The 20,828-nt window shown below is 55.8% G+C and overlaps 1 protein-coding gene across 1 annotated transcript; it reads right to left on the reverse strand.

Moving 5' to 3' along the window:
* Positions 1 to 282: 282 nt before the first annotated feature.
* SUN2 (Sad1 and UNC84 domain containing 2) lies at positions 283 to 19,457 on the reverse strand. Its single transcript, XM_036078610.2, has 18 exons — positions 19,217 to 19,457; positions 16,382 to 16,540; positions 15,340 to 15,530; positions 14,835 to 14,972; positions 14,155 to 14,250; positions 13,672 to 13,765; positions 12,635 to 12,705; positions 10,157 to 10,281; positions 8,069 to 8,323; positions 7,596 to 7,673; positions 7,130 to 7,173; positions 6,430 to 6,574; positions 5,851 to 6,072; positions 5,441 to 5,525; positions 4,902 to 5,017; positions 4,586 to 4,753; positions 4,157 to 4,249; positions 283 to 1,970 (listed from the first exon to the last, which is right to left on the reverse strand). The coding sequence occupies exons 2-18, from the start codon at positions 16,501 to 16,503 to the stop codon at positions 1,857 to 1,859; spliced, it is 2,157 nt and encodes a 718-aa protein (XP_035934503.2). The 5' UTR covers positions 16,504 to 16,540; positions 19,217 to 19,457; the 3' UTR covers positions 283 to 1,856.
* Positions 19,458 to 20,828: the final 1,371 nt, after the last annotated feature.

Consider the following 20,828-nt stretch of genomic DNA (forward strand, 5'->3'; position numbering starts at 1 on the left):
GGCAAAGCTGCCCACTTCCTACTGGGATGTCTAGGAGGGCTAATAAAGCCACCCCCCTTCTTTCTTCGTCTCCCTTTCTCTCCCCTGAGCCCAGAATCCCAGAGCAGGGCCAGCCTTAAGCCCCGTTCTTCATCCCAGCTGGGTTTTAGTGGAGAAGCCTGGGTTTCTGAAGTTCAGGGGTAAGTCTTTGGGGCATTGTTTTGGTTCAGAGTTCATGCTCTTGTTTTCCCAAGAGCAGAGTCCCTGTGCCAGGGCCAGATAAAAAACTACACACGCCATGAATCCTGGGCATAATTTATTTTTTTTGCATAGGCATAAATTAGAATCTGGAGATAAAAAATTCAGAACCAATAGTGCAGCATTTGTGACAGGAGAGCGCAAAACGAAACCTGGTTGTCTGGGATGGGGCCACTGCCAGAGGACCAGAGGTGGCCTTGGGCCTCCTCTTCCTTCCAGCTTCCTCCCCTACGAGCCCATCTGGGGCTCAGCCCTGCTCCTGGGGCACCTGCCTCCACAGCAGCCCCTCACGGCAGCTGGGTTACAAGGAACTGAAATCAGTCAGTGCCCCACAGAACGGGGCTAGGAATCAAGCCCAAAGCTTTTCAGTTAAAAATCAGACCTTGAAAAATATATACATAATACAGCAGGCCTGCTTGGGTCTAAAAGCCCTATCTCCCCGCTGCCCACCACCCCTGAATGCCACCCCCCATAGAAAATGAGCCAGAAAGGAAACAATCTGAGCAAGAGCTTGAAAGAGTCCCAAGGGGGTAGCTGAGGATCAGGGCCCTTATAGTCAGGGGCCTGACTAGGATGGGGGCCCACAGTAGACAGACCTCTTCCCACCATGACACCTTGAATGTTACCATCATACTCTTTGGACCACCCCAAGAGCCTAGGGAATACCCTGCTCCTCACCCTTTTAAGCTTACCCCAGCTGCTTATGGCCTCAAACTGGTCTAGGCTCCCTTCACCCTGGGGGAATGTGACAAGCTTGCTCTGGGGCACAGGTAGGCCCTAGCAGGAATGGGGAGCAGAATGGGCCCTGGTCCCAGCATCAGGAGAGCGAGAGAAAGCAACTAGCCCCAGCAGAGTGGGAATCCTACAGTTTGGCCCCCTGGCCCCTCAGAGGCTCACAGGAGCCAGACCCTCAAGGGCATGGGAAGCCCAACGGCCCACTGTGACCCAGACCAAATACACTGTAGCGAGGCCTTTGGGGGACCTCATGGGTCAAGCTCCCTCAGGTTGATGGCACTAGACTTCTAGAAGAGCCTGGCTGCCCTGTACAAGGAGCTTCCTGACTGGGGCTCAGTCCCAACCTGCACCACAAGCACTTTCCTCCCAGAGGACCTCACTTCCCTGCCTGCGGATGAGGGCAGCTCACTTGCCCCAGGCCCTCACTTATAGCCCACCCACGGCTTTGGCACCTGCTTCATTCACACACCTACCATCAGCAGCTCCCTGGGTGCCAGCCCCCATCCTGTTTAAGGGGCAGACAGGTTTCACCCACCTTTGCTGGAAGATGTCCACTCATTGCCTCTCTCCCTGTCTTTTAGTCCCCCACAATATGCTACATATATACACCATCCCAAGAGGGTGAAGTAGACACCCCATGCCTGGCACAAGGAGGACAAAGAAAAGGGACACTGGAGCTTGCTGTCCACCTTGAGCTGTCCCGCTGCTAGGAAAGCCCTATATGTTCTCAGCTCCATCAGGCCAGGGGTTCTTGCTCCTGGAAGTCCGTGCGCTGGTCAAGCATGTGGGGAAGTGGCAGGGTGCTGCTCTCCCACTCCCAGAGAAGGGGGCACGTGCTGAGAGAGGCTGGACTCCCAGCTGGCTGGCCGCAGTACAGAAAAGGCCTAGTGGGTGGGTTCCCCATGCACCCGGAAGCGGTAGATGCAGGTATACTCGGGATGGCCCCAGTTAGTCAAGATCCGTAGCTCTACCACCTGGTATGTGGCCATTTTAGTGTCCTGGGTAGAGAAAGGAGAGGTTAGGAGTGGCCAAGTCCTCAAACTCCACTGACAGGAGGGCAGGAAGGGAGACAGCCACCCCCAGGGTCAGATGCCCCCCGCCCCCCCCCCCCCCCCCCCCGTCCATCGGCCTCTACAGAGAAGTGGGCTTCCAAGCTCCTGTCATCAGACCATGAAGCAGTTTCCAGCCTATGAGCCAAGGAGCTCCAGGGGCTTCAGAGGTCCTCCAGGGGCCACTGACCCACAGCCACATACAAATGGCCGTGTAGCTGAGGACCAGCGAAATTCATCCCAAACTGACAGATTCATAGGAGCTATTACTGTCAGTGGACTGAATTACCTTTGTGGAGGGTTTGATAGATGTTGACACTGGAAAAGAATCTTTTTACTCTGAATTAGGCAGAATTATTCTCTCTCAAGTTCTCATCAGGCCTCTGGTTTTGTTTTTTGTTTTTTTTTTTTTTAAGATTTTATTTATTTATTTGACAGAGAGAGACACAGCGAGAGAGGGAACACAAGCAGGGGGAGTGGGAGAGGGAGAAGCAGGCTTCTCGCTGAGCAGGGAGCCCGATGCGGGGCTCGATCCCAGGACCCTGGGATCATGACCTGAGCCGAAGGCAGATGCTTAACCACTGAGCCACCCAGGCGCCCCAGGCCTCTGGTTCTCTTTGCTCAAAAAGCCACAATTTTTGAGTGAGCTTTTGGAGCAAATTTGCCCTGGTTTGATGCCAGTAGGCACAGTGCTTTCCTATTCTTCCTGTCTCCTTCTGGCCTTCCACACAGCCTCTTGTCCTCTACCTTCTCCTAAAGGCTCAGTCTACACCCATCCCTGAGCACTCCGCTGGTTCAGTTACCACCCTGGAGCTGACCGCTCAGTCTTTGTGTCTAGTTCCCCTGATCCCTCCACTGGACCATCCCACAGGTGCCTCAGACTTGGTGGCCAAACCCCCCTGCATTAGCCTGCCTCTTGGCACCTCTGGAAGCCATCCCCTTCTTCCCCCTTCCCCACTTCTGTCCAGCCTGACCCTTGGCCTCCCAACTGTGTATCCACCTCTCCCTCCTCACACCCTCTCTCTGCAGCCACTTCCTGACTGGTCTTGTCCCCTAAATTCACCATTTCCGCATGGTCACAGTGATCTTACAATAAGGTATTGTCACTTCTCTGCCGAAAACATGGCAGTGCCCATCAGGGCCAGAAGTCTTTGGCCTGGTAGCCAGGCCTGCCTCTCTCCAGCCTCCCTTCCCCCCACTGTCCCTTTGCCACCTCATCCAATTCTTCACCCCTGGTGTAGCTCTCAAGCCCCCTGCACAGCAGTCATCTGGGCTGCTTGTTAGAATATTGATTCCTGGGGCGCCTGGGTGGCTCAGTCGGTTAAGCAGCTGCCTTTGGATACAGGTCACGATCCCGGGGTCCTGGGATTGAGCCCTGCATTGAGTTCCCTGCTCAGTGGGGAGTCTGTTTCTCCCTCTTCTTGCCCTCCCCCCCGCCACTCATGTGCACTCTCTCTCAAATAAAATTTTTTTTTTTTAAGGTTTTATTTATTTATTTGACAGAGAGCGACACAGCGAGAGAGGGAATACAAGCAGGGGGAGTGGGAGAGGGAGAAGCAGGCTCCCTGCAGAGCAGGGAGCCTGATGCGGGGCTCGATCCCAGGACCCTGGGATCATGACCTGAGCCGAAGGCAGACGCTTAACAACTGAGCCACCCAGGCGCCCTCAAATAAAGTCTTAAAAAAAAAAGAAAAGAACATTGATTCCTTAGGGCTGTTGGAACCGGGGAGCCTATCTCCTGGGGTGGAGACTGGGAATCTGCATTTCTAACAAGGGCCTGGGAGACTGATGCCCACTCAGGTTGAGGCAAGCGCCCTCCCTGCGTGCCCTAGCCATGCTGTACCGCCTGAGGCCCAGCTGGATCACCCTCAGACAACTGCCCTTTCCGGGCAGCCTTTTCCATGCTCCCTGTCTGGGATGGGACCCTCCCCTGTGCTGACATCTAGGTGGTGCCTCTCCCGTCCCACTTGGACAGCTGTCCCTGTTCCCTACCTTGAGCTCTCGGAAGGCAGGGGTTGCACTTTTTCTTGCCCTGAGCCCCCAGTGCCCGGCCCAGGGTGAGTGCTCAGAAACTGTCTACTGAGTGGTTGGGGAAGTGAGTACACCACGTCTGCTAGCATAGCAGAGTCTTGTACCTGAAAATAGAAGGTCTGAATGGGCTCCCCATCCTGGTCGTAGGTGAACTGGCCAAGAAGTGTCCCCTCTTGCTGCAGGTCTTCATCAAACCCCTGAAAAGAGAACAAGGGATGGAGGGAAGATCTTGCACTAGACAAGTGCCCCAGCCCCCCCAGGGAGGAATGTTCTCCCTTCCTGTTCCCATACTGGTCCCTTCCCACACTAGCAGATCAGGCAGCAGCCTTAGTGAGACTGTAGGGGGCCTGAGCCCTGGACCCGGTTTCTTCCAGTGCAGCCTAAGATAACTGGGACTGAGGTACCATTTCCCACCCTGCTGCTCTCTCTTCCAAATATGCTCCTTTCTTCCCAGCCAAAGAACAGATCCCAGCTTGGTCCTCGTAGAGGCTCACAGGGTCCTGTAGCCCCCCTAGCCCCCCACAGGTACTCACAAAGATGGAGAAGTCCTTGGGGGCACTGGAGATGGTGCTGTTGGGCGACAAGGACTTGGGGACATGCTCTAAGGTGACAGCAGTGGGGCGGATGCGGGCAGAGAGGCGAACCACGGCAAAGCCCTGGGGCCCCTGGAAGGCCCAGCAGTTGCCTGGGTGCACGTCTGGCTGGAGGGGAAGGAAGCTGGGTCAGCGTAGGGCTGGTGACAAAGATAGCCCACCCTGAGCACAGCTTTTGCTGACCCCAGGATGGGAGTCCCCCAGCTACACAGGTGACTGCTCGGGGCCCCTGCTGCTGCCCTCTTTGGGTGCCTACCTGGAGAATGACTCGGGGTGACTGTGAGTGGTACCACAGGGGGATGCCGAAGAGGCTGAGGAGGGCCGTCTTGGTCTCATAGGTCTCGGAACACCGGGTGCTGATAACACTAGCCCCTAAGACAGGAAAGCAAGGCAGTGTGGGCACCTGGAGCTGGACCCCAGCAGGGGAGGGAGGGTGGGCAACCCAGACACCAGTGCATCTCACCAGCCCAGGGAACCCAGGTGGGGACGGCTATTGCCATGTCCTCTCTGAGGATGGAGGGCAGATGCCCCGGGCCTAGTCTGTGTACCTCAACTATATCCAACTACAGAATAACTGTAAACGTCAGCCTCTCCCTGGCCAACAGTGGTGTTCAGTTCATCCAGACTTCTCCTAAGCTTCTTCACTTGCCTTCGTTGTGAGTGATGTGTGCTGATCTCAAGCTCCACTCGCCTAGCAACATGGCTGCCCCGGCCAATGCCAGAGGGCCGGCCAGGACGGGGACCTGGCCAGCAGCAGGACAAAGGCTCTGCAAAGGGGGGAGAGTGCACACACACCTCCTGATTCCAGAGCGTAGTCCACCATCCCGATGCGGTCCTCACTGTAGCGCTTCAGGGCCTGGTTTACAATGCGCTGCACCTGCTAAAAGAAGTGCCCAGGGCGGCTGCCAGGAGAAGGAGACTTGCCCACCCTTAAGCCCCTACTACTGGGGGCCCCCCCTATCCTGCACCACACACTGGCATCCAGCCACACACGCCACTTCCCTAGGTGTCCCCCCACTCCCACCCCCACCAGCCCCAAAGCCAACATCAGAGCCTCTTGCATGTTGAGAGGTAAGGTAGATATCCCTTAGGCCTTGAACACACCAGGAAGCCAGCAGAGTTGGGACTGTGCAGGTCTATGGCTCCCAGGAAAGAGAACACTGTGTCAGGGGGTGGGGCTGTTCCAGGGGCCACACAGTCCTTACCTCCTCTGTCACCCCGATCACGCCTTCCTTCTGCAGCGTCAGCCCCAGGCTGGCCGCGGCCTCCCTCGCTGACTTGCCCTGCATCTCGGCCACGTGGGCAAGGATCTTGCTCTCCAGCTCCTGCAGCTGAGCTTGCATCTCCTCTCGCTGAAGGAGCCCCGTGCGGGTTCCTCCACCTCGGAGAAGGAACTGACTGACCCAGGCGGGGAACTGAGACTCCACCTGGGTACCGAAAAAAGGTCTCTGAGAGGCTCACAGGGACAGTGTTGCTCTGGTGGCCCAGGCCAGGGCAGGGTGGTGCCTGGCTTGAGTAGAAGGGGTAGGGAAGGAGCACAAGCCTGGGAGGGGAGGGCCGGGCCAGCAAATCCTGCTAACCCACACGGAAGAAAGAGTTATGCACAACCCTCCACGTTATTGAAAACAAAACCGGAAGAGCTCTGGTCAAAGAAAGCCAACATCTGTGCCAAGTCCCAAGCAGGGGCCGGTTGGGCAAATAGGCTCTTTGCCATATGGGCTCCTAGGACAGATGCCCTCCGAGGACAGGCTGTTCAGCAGGGGACTTGGGTGGTTCCAACTTACGTCATCCCTCACGGCCTGCAGCTGCTGGGGCAGGAGGCCCACTTGGTCTGCCACAGAGCTCTGCTTGAGGCTCAGGGCTGCCAGCTGGCCCTCCAGCCGCCCCAGCTCCTTCATGGAGTTCTCTCGGACGGCCTCTTGGGTCATCCTACTCCCGAAGAGAGGAGAAAAGTGTAAGCCTTGGCTCCCTGGTGAGGGGTGAGGCCGTGCTGAGGAACACAAGAGGATCCCCTCGTTGGCTCCCAATAGAAGTGTGTGCTCATCACCCGCAGGTGCACGCAAGGCCTACACCTGGGGACCCTGGCCTGGGGACCACAGCCCCGGCGCCTACGAACTGGTTTGCTTATCCCAAGGAATAAATTCTTACCCTGTTCCCTTTCTAACCCCAGATCCATAATTCACTCTGCCTCAGCCTCTCCCACCCTCCACACATACGCATGTCTGGGGTATGGGAAGGCAGCCTACGTGAGTGTGGACAGAAAAAATGGCATGTCTACACCCAAACCCACAAATCCCAGTTCTCCTGCATTGCCTCCTATACCCAACCTCTCTCGCATCTTAAGGACAGACTCTAAGCAGGTGTTCCTGAGCTAGGTTTCAGCCATCCCCTCTCTGCTCTGGGGCTCTGCTCCCCAGGCCTGCCTGGGTGTGGGGGGAAGGGGCAGGGAGGAGCAGGCCTAGGCCAGATGGCAGTGCCCATTACCTCTGCCACTCAGACTTCAGCTGCTGGAGTCGAGCCTCAGACTCCTGTAGCGAGAAGAAGGCACAGATACAACAAATGCCAAGCTCACAGCAACCGGTCTCCCGGAGCAGGATCTGTTCCCTTTGGAGTCTTTGTTTCACTACAGCCCCACCCTGGCAAACCTTAAACACCTCCTGGTCAAGGTCCCCAAGAGAGTCTCCCTGCTGGCACACTTCGGCATTCATTCATTCACTCATTCATTCACTCGGCATGTTATACCCAGCACAACAGACCTCCTGAAAGCCCCCCTTCCTCAAGCGTGCCCCAGCGCGTCCCTGCAAAGCATTCCAGGGCCCGTGGGTTCGGCCCTCAGCAGAAGTCAGGGGACTCTACCCCCACCCCATCTGGTGTCTAAGCAGGCCCTTCGGGAGATCTACGCTGTCTCAGCCCAAGAGCAGATGTTGAACTGGATAAGGGCCCCACCGACCTGGGAAGCCTGGACAATTTTCTTAAAGAGGTCTTCGGAGTCTTGTTGATGCTCTGCTCTCAGGGTGACCAGTTCTTCCTGTCAGAGGAGAGAGGCTGAGGACTTTCCGGAGTTACAGGCAGAGGGAACTTAGCCAGTATGGGGTCGGATGGGAACTTGAACCAGGCCTGTCTGACTGCGAACTTCAGCTCCTGGCCTTTCTTCTCCAGTGCTCCTTGGGAACATGCAAGACTCCCTGGATCTAACTGCACACCTCTTGTGCCAGGCACTCTACAGTCTTGTGCTCGCACGACTGGGTGGGGGTGCAAGGGTAAACACGAGAGCCTCCATTTTACAGGGAACGAAGGCTTAGAGAAGGTAACTGCCAAGTGACACACTGCTGTCTCTGTCATGTCAGGGTGCGCAGGGCCTTGCCCCTCCATCCCATACACCCACCGCGCCACCCAAACGCCACTCCGCTCCCGCTCAGAGACCTGGATTCGAGCGGCAGTGTCCCTGCGGAAGTCCTCCTTCAGGGCAGCCTCACGGCGGCTCACCAGCCCCTCCAGAAGCGCCAGGGTGTCGTCCTGGCTCAGGCCCACGTGGCCTCCCCCACCAGCGGCTCCCTGCCGCAGCTCCAGCCGCTCCAGCCGAATAGCCTCCTTCTGCCAGTTGGAGGAAAATTCAGCAGCGAGAGCTTCCAGACGCCGCTCCAGAGAGTGGACCCGGGACAAGATGCGCTGCTCAGCCTGGCGGGGTGGGGAGGGAAAAGCCATGGAGGTGAGTGACAGAGGACGCTCTGTGCCCCACAGGTAGGGGAGGACGCCAGCAGGGAACCCGGGTGCCCTAAGGCTGCTGACATGTGGTGACCGTGCGGCACAGGACGCTGGACATACGTGGCCCGGAAGGGTCTGATCCCCAAGGAGGAGTGGGTGTGGGCCAGGTGAGCGGGGACATAGCAAGGAGGGAGCTGCAGGGGACTGCTGGGCTGACCCCAGCCCCCTTCCCTCTGCTACATGGGTGCGCATGCCAGAAAGTGAGGGGCCGAGGGGTTCAGCTGCTGACTTCAGCAGCTCCCACTAAGTCTGTCCAAGAGAACTAGGGCTAAAAGACAAAATAATTTGAAAAGGCTTTCTTTTCTTCTCTTTAATTGGAGGGCCCACAGAGAAAATAGAAGTCATTTGGACTTGAGGGTTGCACCTGATAGCATGCTATGAATTTTTAGAAACTTGCTGGCTTAAAAACAAAAATCTTTGCCAAGGGAAGATATAATCTGTCAACTGTCAGTTAAAGACAGGAACCTCCTAAGCGCAGAAGTTGCTTCTGATTTTTAAAATTTTTTAAATAGGCCGTACATTTGCAGGACTCAAAAAGCAAACAGTAAGTTATTCTAACCTGTGTCCCTATCCACCTGGTGCTCTCAACCACCACCTGCTCCCAAACCAAGCAACGATTCTCATTCATGTCTTTATGCAAATGTAAGCAAGTACAAAGATATACTCCCCCTTTGCACAGAAAAGGTGATCCTGAAATTGTATTTAACATCTTTACTAATGATTACAAAAAGGAAAGTTATAATGCCAAAATAGGTTATTATTTTATGAAATGATAACATGATGGTGAGGAAAGTAATATCCACCAACATAAATGGTTAAAAATGTGTTAGCCAATTAGATTCAGCAAGATGCAAGAAAAATTCAAATATATTTAGGGAGTAAAGAATTTTAAATTTTCATTGTCACACGCACACATTCTGGTTATCTGGGCACTTGTCACCCCCACTGGACTGCAGGCTCCTTGAGGACACAGCCTGGGCTGCAAAACTGGCCCCCGTTCTACCCTCTGCCCTGTATTCGCACCCTCCGCAGTGTGGGCTTGCAGGTGCTCCCATCAAGAGGTGGCGTCTATGTCCCCCTCTTGGAATGTAGCCTGGCTTTGAGACTGCCTTCGGCCTAGAATGTGGTGGAAGGGACAGTTCTGAATGTAGGCCTGATTCTGCTCTCACGGAACCATGGTCAGCTGCTATGAGAACAAGCTCAGGCTAGCCTGCTGGACGAGAAAAGCAGGTGTGGTGCACAGCCAGCTGCAGACACACGAGGGAGCCCAGGCTAGATCAGCCGGTCCTTGCTTAGCCCAGAGAAGCCACCCAGAGGAGCCCCAGACTCGTGAGCTAATCAAATGCTTGTAGTTTTAAGGCACTGATTTTAGGAGTGATTTACTTGTAGTAATTGGTAACTGACGAACATATCACCTTATTCGTAGAAGATGCTTAGTAAATATTTATGAAATTATATTACAAAGGAACAAAAGTAGACAAAACGATTGGTCTCATTCTTTTTCCTTCGGTTTTCTGTGCTTAAGACGGCAACTAACTTTGGGACAGTTTGAAGTCCTATTTAAGCACAAGCAAACTGCTTCCCCCAGTACCTGCACCCCAAACCGTATAGAAAGGGGTGTCCTGGGAGACAAGGCAGTTTATCAGCGAGGACGACGCCTCTTCTCAGCCCTGTATGTAAGGTGTAAGGGCAGGGAAATCAACTACAAACAGGCAGAGCGAGGACCCGCGACCCTCAGATCCTCACCTGGAAGTGGGACGAGTCTCTGGACTCGCACACGTCCTGCTGTCTGCCGCTGCTCTTCGCTGCCCACCAGGAAACCACAGCAGGGTGGAATGTCTGCAGCCCATACGGGTAGAAATACCAAGCGCCTGTCCACAGAGGAGAGGGGGTTATCCAGGCCAGTGGCCAAGAGCAGGAAGGCATAAGCTGCTGAAGAGGGCAGCCTAATCAACACGGGTTATTAGCAGCCTGTCTCATTCCCGTGAGCTGCGTTTCTTCTGGAAGGGATGGAGGGGTGGTGGAATGGAGGTTCCCATCATTCTCTGAGGCGGTAACTTCCACCCGACAGTCCCAGAGTATATGCGTTCTCACATCTCTCAGGAACCCTCATCTTTCTCTGGATGGCAAAACTCAGAGAACATGGCTCTAATAAGCTAGGGATGATCCAGCGGTAGAACCAGAGGCCACTCCCGAATGTCCATCAGAATCACCCAGGAAGCTTTTAAAATACCCAGTATCTGGCCCCACTCTCTAGAGCATGAATTCACTGGTCTGGGGGATCCTTCTGTAGGTGAGGTGAAAGATTTTACTTACTTACTTTAGAGAAAGAGAGTTGGGGGAGGAGCAGAGGGAGAGGGAGAGAGGCGCGGAGCCTGATGCGGGGCTTGATCCCACGAGCCCAAGATCATGACCTAAGCCGAAACCAAGAGTTGGATGCCCAACCGAGCCACCGCACTGTCCCTGTAGGTGAGTCTTAAAAGCTCCTCAGGAGGGGCCCCTGGGTGGCTCAGTTGGTTAAGTGTCTGACTCTTGATCTCAGGGTCATGAGTTCAAGCCCACCATGCTGGGCATGGAGCCTACTTATAAAAAAGAAAAACACAAGCTCCCCAGGTAACTCTCATGGACTACTGTGATTGAGAATCACTAAAACAAGACACCTGCTAAGAGAGGGTGCTACAGCCACAGGGACACTTGCATCTTGCTTTAGGGGTCATCTGCTTGTGATGCGTTTACTCCTGAGCTGGGCACATGCATGTGTGTGTGGGGATGAGGGCACCTGAAAAGCTGCATGCGTCTCCATCCGGGTAGGACCACACCTGCCACTCAGTCATTGGCTGGGAGCAAGTGCAGCGGGAATCACACGCCCCCCAGGCTTTCAGTCAGTCCCTCTGGACACGCCTCACTTCATGCACTCCCCTCCCGAAGCGGGCCACTCCCCCCGCCTTTCAGACTCTCCACACGCATCTCGCATCTCTTCGTGAGAGATGCCGCTGGGACATCAACTCCATCAACCCCACAAGGCTGCGGTGAAACTCAAATTATCGGAGGTAACTCATGAACAAAGCTATACAACTGTAAAGGATCATTCTTATTTTAAGGGTGATGCCCAGTTTCCACTGGACATGAACAAGCTGTTCTTGTAACAGGAAACAAAAAGGAAATCAACACTTGGAAAAATTTTCTACCTTGCTATTCAGTAAATACAAGTTGAGTAGATGCTAAACCTATAAAACCAACTCCAGGGGCGCCTGGGTGGCTCAGCCCATTAAGCATCTGCTTTCGGCTCAGGTTATGATCTCAGGGTCCTGGGATCGAGCCCCACCTTGGGCTCCCTGCTCATCGGGGAGTCTGCTTGTCCCTCTCCTCCCCACTCAATCTGTGTCTCTCTCTCAAATAAATAAATAAAAACTTAAAAAAATCAACTCTAAAAAAAATAAGGCATGGTCTCTATCAATTAATTGTAGATTGGTACAATCATTAAAACAGGCTGGGGGCCATAGAGGCAACTCCTATGGAATTGTGAGACTCCTATGATACTGTCAGATTACAAGCTGAACACAAAATATATACACATAATTATTACAACTACGTAAAACACACAAAATAGTCCTAGGATAGAGACTGGAACAATGTCAAGCACCTTATAAATGAGCTATATTAGTATAAAAGAGCATGCTTCTCTTTACTACTTTGTTTCGATCTCAAAGATAGTTAAAGATTGAACTTGACGTCGTAAGAATTCACTCACCCAGAAGATGTCCTGCTTTCAAATGGAGGGAAAAGGACTACTACTAACAGTGTCAAGATCCTGGCTTTTACCCCAGTGCTGCTGTATTAGGGCATGTCCTGAGCCAGGTGGCTCCAAGAATGCTCTAGATATGCCAGGCAGTCCAGAGCAGGCCCCCAAACAGGACCAGGTCAGTGGACTGGGGCATATCCCCTCTCACCCACTGGGCACCCTGAGAATGCTGCATGGGTCAGTGAGGACCCAGGAGAGCCAGACAGGACTGGCCTGGGGCTTGGGAGCTGCCCAGGCTCAGTCTGATCCCACTCATCCTGCCTCCTTCCCTTTCCTGTAGGTCATCACGGTCCCTGTGGTTTTCACATCTCTGCTCAGCGCCAGCCCCCACCCACACCCTGCCCTGCCCCTCTGGCACGCCAGCGCCATTTCGGCCCGGCATGCTCATCCTACCCCTCCCCTGCAGCCCCGGGCAAGCTCACCATAGGTCAGGCCGGTCATGAGCAGCAGCAGCAAGAGGAACCACAGGAATGTCTTCACAGATGAGAAGCGCCTGGACCACAGGAGGGGACAGTGGGGGGGGGGGGGGTGCGGCGGAGGTGTCAAGAGGGCATTCGGGCCTCTTTATCCCCACGGGGAGTCTGCAGAGGCTTTTCCTGAGTGCTAAACTAGAGTTGGAGTGGGGTGCCCTGAAGTGTCTCATCTCCCCAGGGCCGGACACTTTAGAGCTTTACCTGTAGGTCTTGGAATAATGGGGAGAATTCGGACTCTCTGAATTTTATTGATGTTACTTAAAAAACATGGGGTCTTGAAAAACCTGAAATTTTCATATACAGAGGTCCTCTAAGCAAGCAATTCTAGGAAAAAAAAAAAATACAGAACTCCTTAAACAATGTTTTCTTTTAGAAAAATGAGGAACCTTCTTCTGGTGATACAGGTCCATCCTTGCCCCTCTCAGCACAGCTGGCCGACCACCCAGCCAGGACTACGGCCGGAGGACCCGGACTTCCTGGCTCAGTCTTCTTTCCTGGCTCTGCTGGCTCAGGGGCTTGGGAAAGAAACCCACAGCATCCTCACGCAGCACCTATTCCTGGCTTCTGAACATGCCTCGGAGAACACTGGGTTCTAGACTGCCACGGGGCCAAGAGGGAAACCGAACTTTCTTGGCAACACCACTTGTTGGCCGGAGCCTAAAACCTGACCAGCAGGAGGAAGGCCAGGCTCGGCAGACACAGAAGTGGCCAGATGGGGCTGGCATTTAGCAGGAAGAATCTAAGAAACAGGAACCCGTAATTCCAGAACACTCCCTGAAGAGAGCTATTGGTTTGGAAAACACCTGACTCAGTCCCATCATCTGTCAGGCAAAGAGGGGCTCTGGGGAGTCTGCTCACTGATAAAAGCTACCCGTGAACTGGGACAACCACCTTCAGAGAGATGACATCTAGGGGTTTAGGAGCTTTATGGGTCCCTTCCGTCCCAGGGCTTCCGGATTCATTGTCAAAGTGGGGGTCTCGCTCACCTGGTTAAAACGAAGACATCGAGAAGAGAGGCAGCTGTCGTCAGGCGATACCAGGTGGTGCCAACCCACCAGTAGAGGAGGCCAAAGAGCCGGCCTACAAGAGGGACCGGCAAGGCCTAAGTGTCACCCTGAGCCAGAGGCCTGCAGGTCATGGTTCAGAGCACCGCTCTGTCCACCTGCCGCCCCCACCCCCAAGCCTGAGCTGCCAGAGCACCTCTGTCCTGTCCGAGGCCGCCCCGTTCCTCTGATCCCACCTGCCTAGTCTGCCAACATCCTCCATCCGGCTCCGCAGCTGCTCCTGCCCCTCCACCCAAGAATGCTAGAATGTTACTATGGCTCCTGGTCTCCAGTGATTATTCTAGAATGAGCTTTCCCTGATGGTCCTATGGTCTCTTGGTGGGCTGCCCAACCACAGGGAGAAGCGGGGAGAAGGGGCTGCTGTAGAGAATGGAAATAATCATGCACAGAATAGCCAGCACCCACCTGGAGAAGTGACAAGCGTCCAGAAACAAGAGGCTGCCCAGGAGACGGCGTTCCTTAACCGTGAACCTGAATCACGGTGGTCAGTCTCCGAGTATCCTGCAGGGACAGAGAGGCCACACTCAGTCTGTCCTCACTTTTACGGGCCCAGGGATATGGAGACTGCCTATTAGTTGTCTCCTTCGACTGTGAGCTGAGACCACCTATCACTCTCCTTTGCATCGCACAGGCTGGCCCCCAGCAGGTCAGTAAACGTCTGTCAAAGGAATGAAGTGGTAGGCTTCTGACATTTTGTTTGCTTTGAGCTTCTCGTCTGCATCCCTCTCCTCACCAGCAGTCCTTCAAACCATCGTTCAGAACTAGACTAAAGGGGTCAAGCCCCTCCTCTATGTGAAGCCCCATGTTAAGTACTGGCTGGAAACAAGTCAAACACAATGGGGTTGACCACAGGCTGCTCAGACTGATGGGGACAGGGCAGTTAAGGTGTGTTAAGGGCCCCCCAGGCCTGGTTCAGGGTGCCATGGTGGCACGGGGGTGGGGGGGATGCCCGGCTGGTCTGTGGAGAGGCCCGCCGGATACTGTGCTCTCTCAGGCGGTCAGGGGGTCACCTTCCCTGGGCCTCCCCCATCACCGCCCCAGCAGTCCCAGGAGCTGCTGGAGTGTATCCCCGAGGCGTCACCTACCTGCGAAGTCATCCTCAGAAGAGTAGCCCGAGGAAGAGCCCAGGAAGTCCTCGGAGCTCTTGTTCTCAGCAAGCCCGTTGAGTTTGCTGCTCTCCGTGCCGCCCGTGCCCCTCCTCCTCCTCACCCGCAAGTCCTCACCTGCGGAGGGAAGAACGCGGGGTTCTCCGGGGGCCGAGAGCTGCTCCCAGGAGGCTATGCCACACGGCCTCATGGGGACACCTTGAGGAGCATCTGATAGACAGATGGGACTGCCCTCCGCTTCTCCCGAGCTCCCTGGGTCCACAGGAGGGTCTCTGGGCCTGGAGCAGCTCCATGACCACTTCGTTGTCTGACGTGGCCTGCGAGTTCAGACACTCGGCTCCCCTTCTAAGGGTTTCTGAAGATGGGGAGCCCCTCCTCTGGCCCAGCAGTGCTTACGAAACCACTCAGGGGGAGGTTTTGGACCTTAAGTTTCCACTGGAAGCAGAGGAAGCAAAGCCCCAGGTGAAAGGTCTCAGATACTCACTCCAGTAGGAGTCACCATGCAGGTGGTCGTCGAGGATGGAGCTCCTGGCCAGGGAGGAGGCCCGGGGGCTGCCAAAGTAGGACTCCCTGACCACCGACTCGCTGTAGTAGGAGGTGTGTGCGTCGGAGGAGGGGCCCAGCTGGGGCGCTGGGGAGAGGCGCTTCATGTTGCTGGATTTCCTCTTCAAGGTCCTGTGGGAGGTCAGCCAGGAGGGGAGAGGCCGGGAACAGGCAGGTGAGCCCAGCCAGGAATAGGGAAGCAAGCCGCTCTGCCCGCCTCTAGTGAGTGGGTCAGCCCTGTTGCTAGGCAACCAACAGCTTTCAGGCTCCTGCAGGTGCTAACCACAGGTGCTCTCTTGGCTCCCATTAGCTCTAAATCTCACCAGCAGTTAAGTGATGGAGTCAGGATTCAAATCCAGGTCCCTAACTTCAAAGCCAAACTTTGTGCAAATGGGGTTCACATTTGCACAGGCTCCCCACGGCCTGTCCTCCTAACTTCTTCTCGTGCTGCTTAAAGCAGTACCAATTTCTACCGCCCACTGAAAACCCGGACCAACCCGACCTGGCCTCCTAGGACTAGCCAAAGCCTCGTGAGCTGCTCTCTGGGCCTCATATCTGCCAGCCGGGCAGGATGAGGCAGGCACCTGCTTCAGCTCATTTGCTGTGCCGCTCAGACTTGGTCCTCCCCTGGGCGGCTTCGCTGGCCCGGCTGAAGCCCTACAGACAGTACACATGGGTCAGGGGCGGAGGGTCAGAAGGGCACACCTATCCATAGCAGAAGGGGCTCCTGTGAACCCCATTTGCACTTTGGGGGGTTCTGGCCTGGCTTGTTCTTGAAGCTGCCTCTCCCCACGGCCTGTCCTCCGAACATGAGGACAACAGCCTGGCCTGCAACAGGGGGAGAAGAAGCGGCAGTGCTGGGTCCTGGCATCCTCAAAGGTGTGAAGGTTCCCCCTCGACCGGATGGGCATCTGATCTCTGCCCGCTGAGGTGGCAACAGGAAGACCTGCCCGAGCCCTCTGCGATCCATGGTAATCCCCTACCTGAGAGGACTGTCTTTAAACAGGGTGCTCTGGCTCCCCATCACCGAACTCCCTCCGCTGCTGCTGCCGCCATCATCGTCACCCTGGGAGTAGCGCGTGAGGCGCTGGCTTCGGCGGGACATGACGACGTAGGATGGGGACCCTCCCCCTGGAGAGACTCTTGGGAGAGAAAGGAGGACATGTGAGGCCTGCGGTTGTTCTCAGCTCATCTCTGGGGACCTGGCTCCCAGGGAACAGTCCACCCCCTGTGCATTCAACCCAGCCTGAGAGGTGGAGACGTGGGGCATTTATTAAGCATCTGCCGGCACCCACCCCGCCGCAGTCCCTGCCCGGCGTCGGGCTCACTTAGTACCCGGGTGGCCTCTCTGGGTGCTTTCCACAGGCTTTTCTAGTTTTCAGTTAACCTGATGCCGAGCTGCCTGAGAGGCAGACCCGGACCTTCTGCAACCTTCGGCACGGAGCAGAGCACGTCGAACACGACAGGCACCCGACAGATGCTGACTGAATGCCTCTGATCACTGCTGCCTCGCCCAGACGCTCCAGTCCAGCCATCCCACCATGCTGCCCTCCCCCTAGAGGTGTGCGTGCGCTCATTCCAACTGTTTCTCTTCGAGGGGACACACTTTCTTTTCCTTGTGGCTGTACTCATTGATTCACAGCGCCAATCCAACTTGGACTGGAGAAAACCTTTTTCCTGGTAAGCCCCACCTCCATCCTGAAGGGGTCTGTATGCTGTGTCCCCTCAGTGATTAGCGTGCAGCAACAGCAGTGCATCCCGGTAGGATGGTGATGGTGAGGACAGAATACTTTGTTAAATGCCTCCTAGGTAACCGGCTCCTTACACAGCCATCTCTGATCCTTGTGAACATGGGAAGTACCATTCCTGCCATTGTACAAGGGAGGACCCTGGGACACGGAGGTGATGGGTGACCTTGCCCACAGTCACCTAGCCTATGAATGACAGACTCAGGATTTGAGCGTAGATCTGACAGGTGTGGGATTTCGGTCAGTCTCTGCCAGAGGGAACAAGTCAGCACATGGGGTGAGAAATCAAGGCTCTGGAATTGATATCGAGGACTCAAAGGAGGCCAAGGTGAGGAGACCAGGCAAAAGACAGCGTTTGATAACCAGAGGAGGATTAATAAGCCTTCCAGATATAAAAACCCAAATTCAAAATCTCAGATGACCAATGTGAGGAGTCTCAACGTGGCGCCTTTGCCTGCCCATGTTACAAAGTCTTTGTTATACTTAGACCCACTCAAGAGTCCCCAGTACTTTTGACTTATTATCACTTCTAATATTCCTGGGTGATCTTTACACTGTTAGGTCCCTATGTTGTACAAAGGGCATAGACTAATATTTCCCAACTCAAGGATGTGGAAACCAGAAGTTCTGGTTAGTCCAGCTGGAGAATTCTAGAAAGTCCTCTTCTGAAAAACAAGCAGCCTCACGTCTTGGTCTTACTGGCGTCTTCCCAGGTAGGATGCCCACCTAGCATCCCTCCGTGGTTTTAGGCCTGTGTTGGTAAAGGGACCAATTGGTAGTAGCCAAAGCAGGAAGTTGGCCTGGGTCCTCTTCTATATTCCACTCCTTATAAGGTAATTCCACCCCCTCGACTGCCCTCCCCACCTGAAAGCTCCAGAGGCCCATATAGGCTCCTCCTCTTAACCCCTGCCTGCTGAAGGGAGGGAAGCCTTCACCCTGGGGCAGAAACAAAACAATGTTTCTGCCAACTCAAGCCGCTCTTGGCAAGAATATAAATATTCAGAGGGAGGTGTGTGGGGTGGGGGGTGGAAGGGGGTGGTGAAAACTGTCAGCAGTCCCCTCCTCCGCCCTCCCAGTCTTTCCTGTAGTCCTGGTATCACAAAACAGTTTGCAACTGAGTCTGGGTTTCAGAAGATGCGAAAGGTCAAGGCCTGAATCCTCCAAAACAAAACAAGGGCCTCTAGGAGCTCAAATCTTTTGCATATCAGAATAGACCCCACCCTCACCAACACACACACACCAGTTAAGAAACCCTCAAACACCACATCCCTCCCCACTTCTGGGCTGAACCACATCCTCTCAACTCCACCTTTCCCCACACCCCCCTCCACAAACTTATATGGCAGTAACCAGCCAGTCTTCAGACTTAACCTAGATCTCGGGCGTCTTCCACGGGGCCTTTTCACACTACTTTCCCTCGTGGGACCTGTAAAACGCTCCAGGTGCTAACTCCCTTCTCCCCTCATTTTCCCTCCGGGCTGAACGTGCAGACATTTGATTTTTTTTTTTTTTTTTTAACCAACCACGCGCCTTCCCTGCCACTCTGTTCTAAGTCACACTCCCGCCTCCTATTTGTTTGGTTTCTTTTTTTTAAGAACGGAACAAAATGGGCCTTCCTCCCATTCCCAGAGTCTGATAGGCAGAGGCAGGGAACTGCCTGTCCCTGGAAGCCGCCTGCCTGGCACGAAAACAGGCACTCCCCTGGGCCGGTCGGAGGTGGCCGGGCTCTCGCTCCCCTCCTCTCGGGGAGGTCGTGCCCGGGGAAGTCCCGCCTGGAGACATCCGCCCTCCCGGCTGGCCAGTGGGCGGGCTGCGGAGATGAGTCAGGGCGGCTGGCCCCCGGCACCGCGCTGGCCCTTCCCGACCGGCCCAGGGGCGTGCGCCGGGCGGGGCTGCAGCCCGGCCCAGCTTGGCCCGGAGAGGAAGAACCAGGCCTGGGCAGCTCGGCCCTGGCCGGAGCGGCCCGACGATGACCCCGGGAGTCGGCGGCCCGCGGGGAGGCGGGCGAGGCCGGCCCACATACCCTTGCCCCGCACGTCCACCCGCCCGAGGCCCACGGCCGGCGGTTACCTGCTGCTGCCGCGGCGGCTCCGTGCGGGGCCGGCGGCGTCCGAGGCCCGCTGCGCCGCCCGGGCGCGCCCCCTTCCCGCGTCGGAATCCCGCGAGCGGTGCTCGGTGAGGGGCCCCGGGCGCGCGGGCAGCGGCGGCGCGGGACGAGGCCAGCGGGCGGGACGGCGCGGCAGACAATGCGACCCGCGCACAACCGCGCTGCGCGAGTGGGGCCGGCTGGCGCGCGCGTGGCCGAGTGTGTATGTGTGCGCCTGCCAATCAGCGCTGACAGGCCGCGGCCCATTGGCCAGGCCCCGCCCGCGTCACCGCCCACTGCCACCGCCCATTGGGCGGTTTGAACACAAAGGCCCCGGTTCGCTCCTCCCACCGCGTGGGCCGTGGCGGAGGGGGGTGGCCCGGCGCGCCTTGCCCGGAGTCCGCGCGTGGGAGGCGCGGGGGCGGCGGCGGGCCGCTGGAGGACGCTGCTGCAGCCCGCGGGTGGGGGCCCGGCCGGGCCTGACTGCGCACTTGACTCCCGGCCTGGCGGCTCAAAACACCTGATCCCGCTCCGAGCGCGGCCTCGTGCGCCTCACCCCACCCGTGGCCTTCCGGCCGCGGCGTCCCAGCGCCCCGCAAGCCGACTCCGCAAGCCCGGGTGCCGGGGCCTTAAAGGCATCGGGTGACTGGGGAGACACAGCCTCTCTGAGGATGGCCCAAGGAAGTGGGGAGCAAGGAGAGTAGAAGACCCCTGACCTCAGGCCCACCTGGAGGGGTAGCGATAGTTAGCCCTTAGTGGATTGTTAGTGGATTGTTGAAGGCTTGCTAAACGCCTGGCGCATGCGTAATTGTCCCTTTAGCCAGGCATTTCTACAACCATTTTAGAGATTAGGAAACAGGTTCATAGAGGTTTTAAGGGATTTGCTTAAAGTCACAGCTAGAAAGAGGCAGAATTGAGATTAGGAGATTCTTTTCACGTCCAAGTCTGATTTTTCCGCTTTAGGGTTGATTTTGGGATTCCAGACATGGCAGAAGGCTCCGTCACTTCCCCGTCTGCTCCCAGGGCCCCCAAGTTTCACTGCAGAAGTTTTTCTCCACTTTAAGGAGGCAGTTTGCTACATTTGATACTGAGAAGGCAAGGCTGGTTACCTCTTCCTCTCCCTCACTCAGATTCGTGTGATAGATAGATACTGAGCGGGTCAAATGCTGCCAGACTCCAGCAGCCCGCCTCCCGCCAACTTTACAGATGCACAAGTGCACAGCTCGGGAGGAGTCATTTCCTGTGCAAGTTCTTCAAGGGGTAACTGGTTATTTCACTTTTAAAGCACCAAGAGGAAGAGACAAGAAATTACAAAATCACTGAGACAGGACAGGAAGGTGCGGTGGGGGGGGGGGAGGTAGAGGCTTGAGGAAGAGTGAAACCCTTGGGCTAACAATTTAGCACTCCAGACAAAAACGACCCACCTTCCTGGGCCTCTACTGCTCCCCCTGGAAAAGAGGGGGCCCTCACCTGCACTTGCAGCATCCTGAAGACAAGGGTTAGACCCTGAGGACAGGGCTGACTCTCCAGGACCCCGCACGGGGCCTGGCTCACGTCTGAGTATCTGCTGCCCGTGGAATGAGTGAAATGAGAACG

The sequence above is a fragment of the Halichoerus grypus genome, chromosome 6, assembly GCF_964656455.1.
Source record: "Halichoerus grypus chromosome 6, mHalGry1.hap1.1, whole genome shotgun sequence".
NCBI classification, from domain to species: Eukaryota; Metazoa; Chordata; class Mammalia; order Carnivora; family Phocidae; genus Halichoerus; species Halichoerus grypus.

Excerpts from the sequence above, each read along its gene's own strand:
- SUN2 (XM_036078610.2), bottom strand. The coding sequence starts at position 16,503 with ATGTCCCGCCGAAGCCAGCGCCTCACGCGCTACTCCCAGGGTGACGAT. Across the intron at positions 7,174-7,595 it reads AAATTGTCCAGGCTTCCCAG|GAGTCTGAGGCTCGACTCCA; the intron begins GTCGGTGGGGCC and ends TTCTCGCTACAG. Across the intron at positions 4,754-4,901 it reads CACCCCGAGTCATTCTCCAG|CCAGACGTGCACCCAGGCAA; the intron begins GTAGGCACCCAA and ends CTTCCCCTCCAG.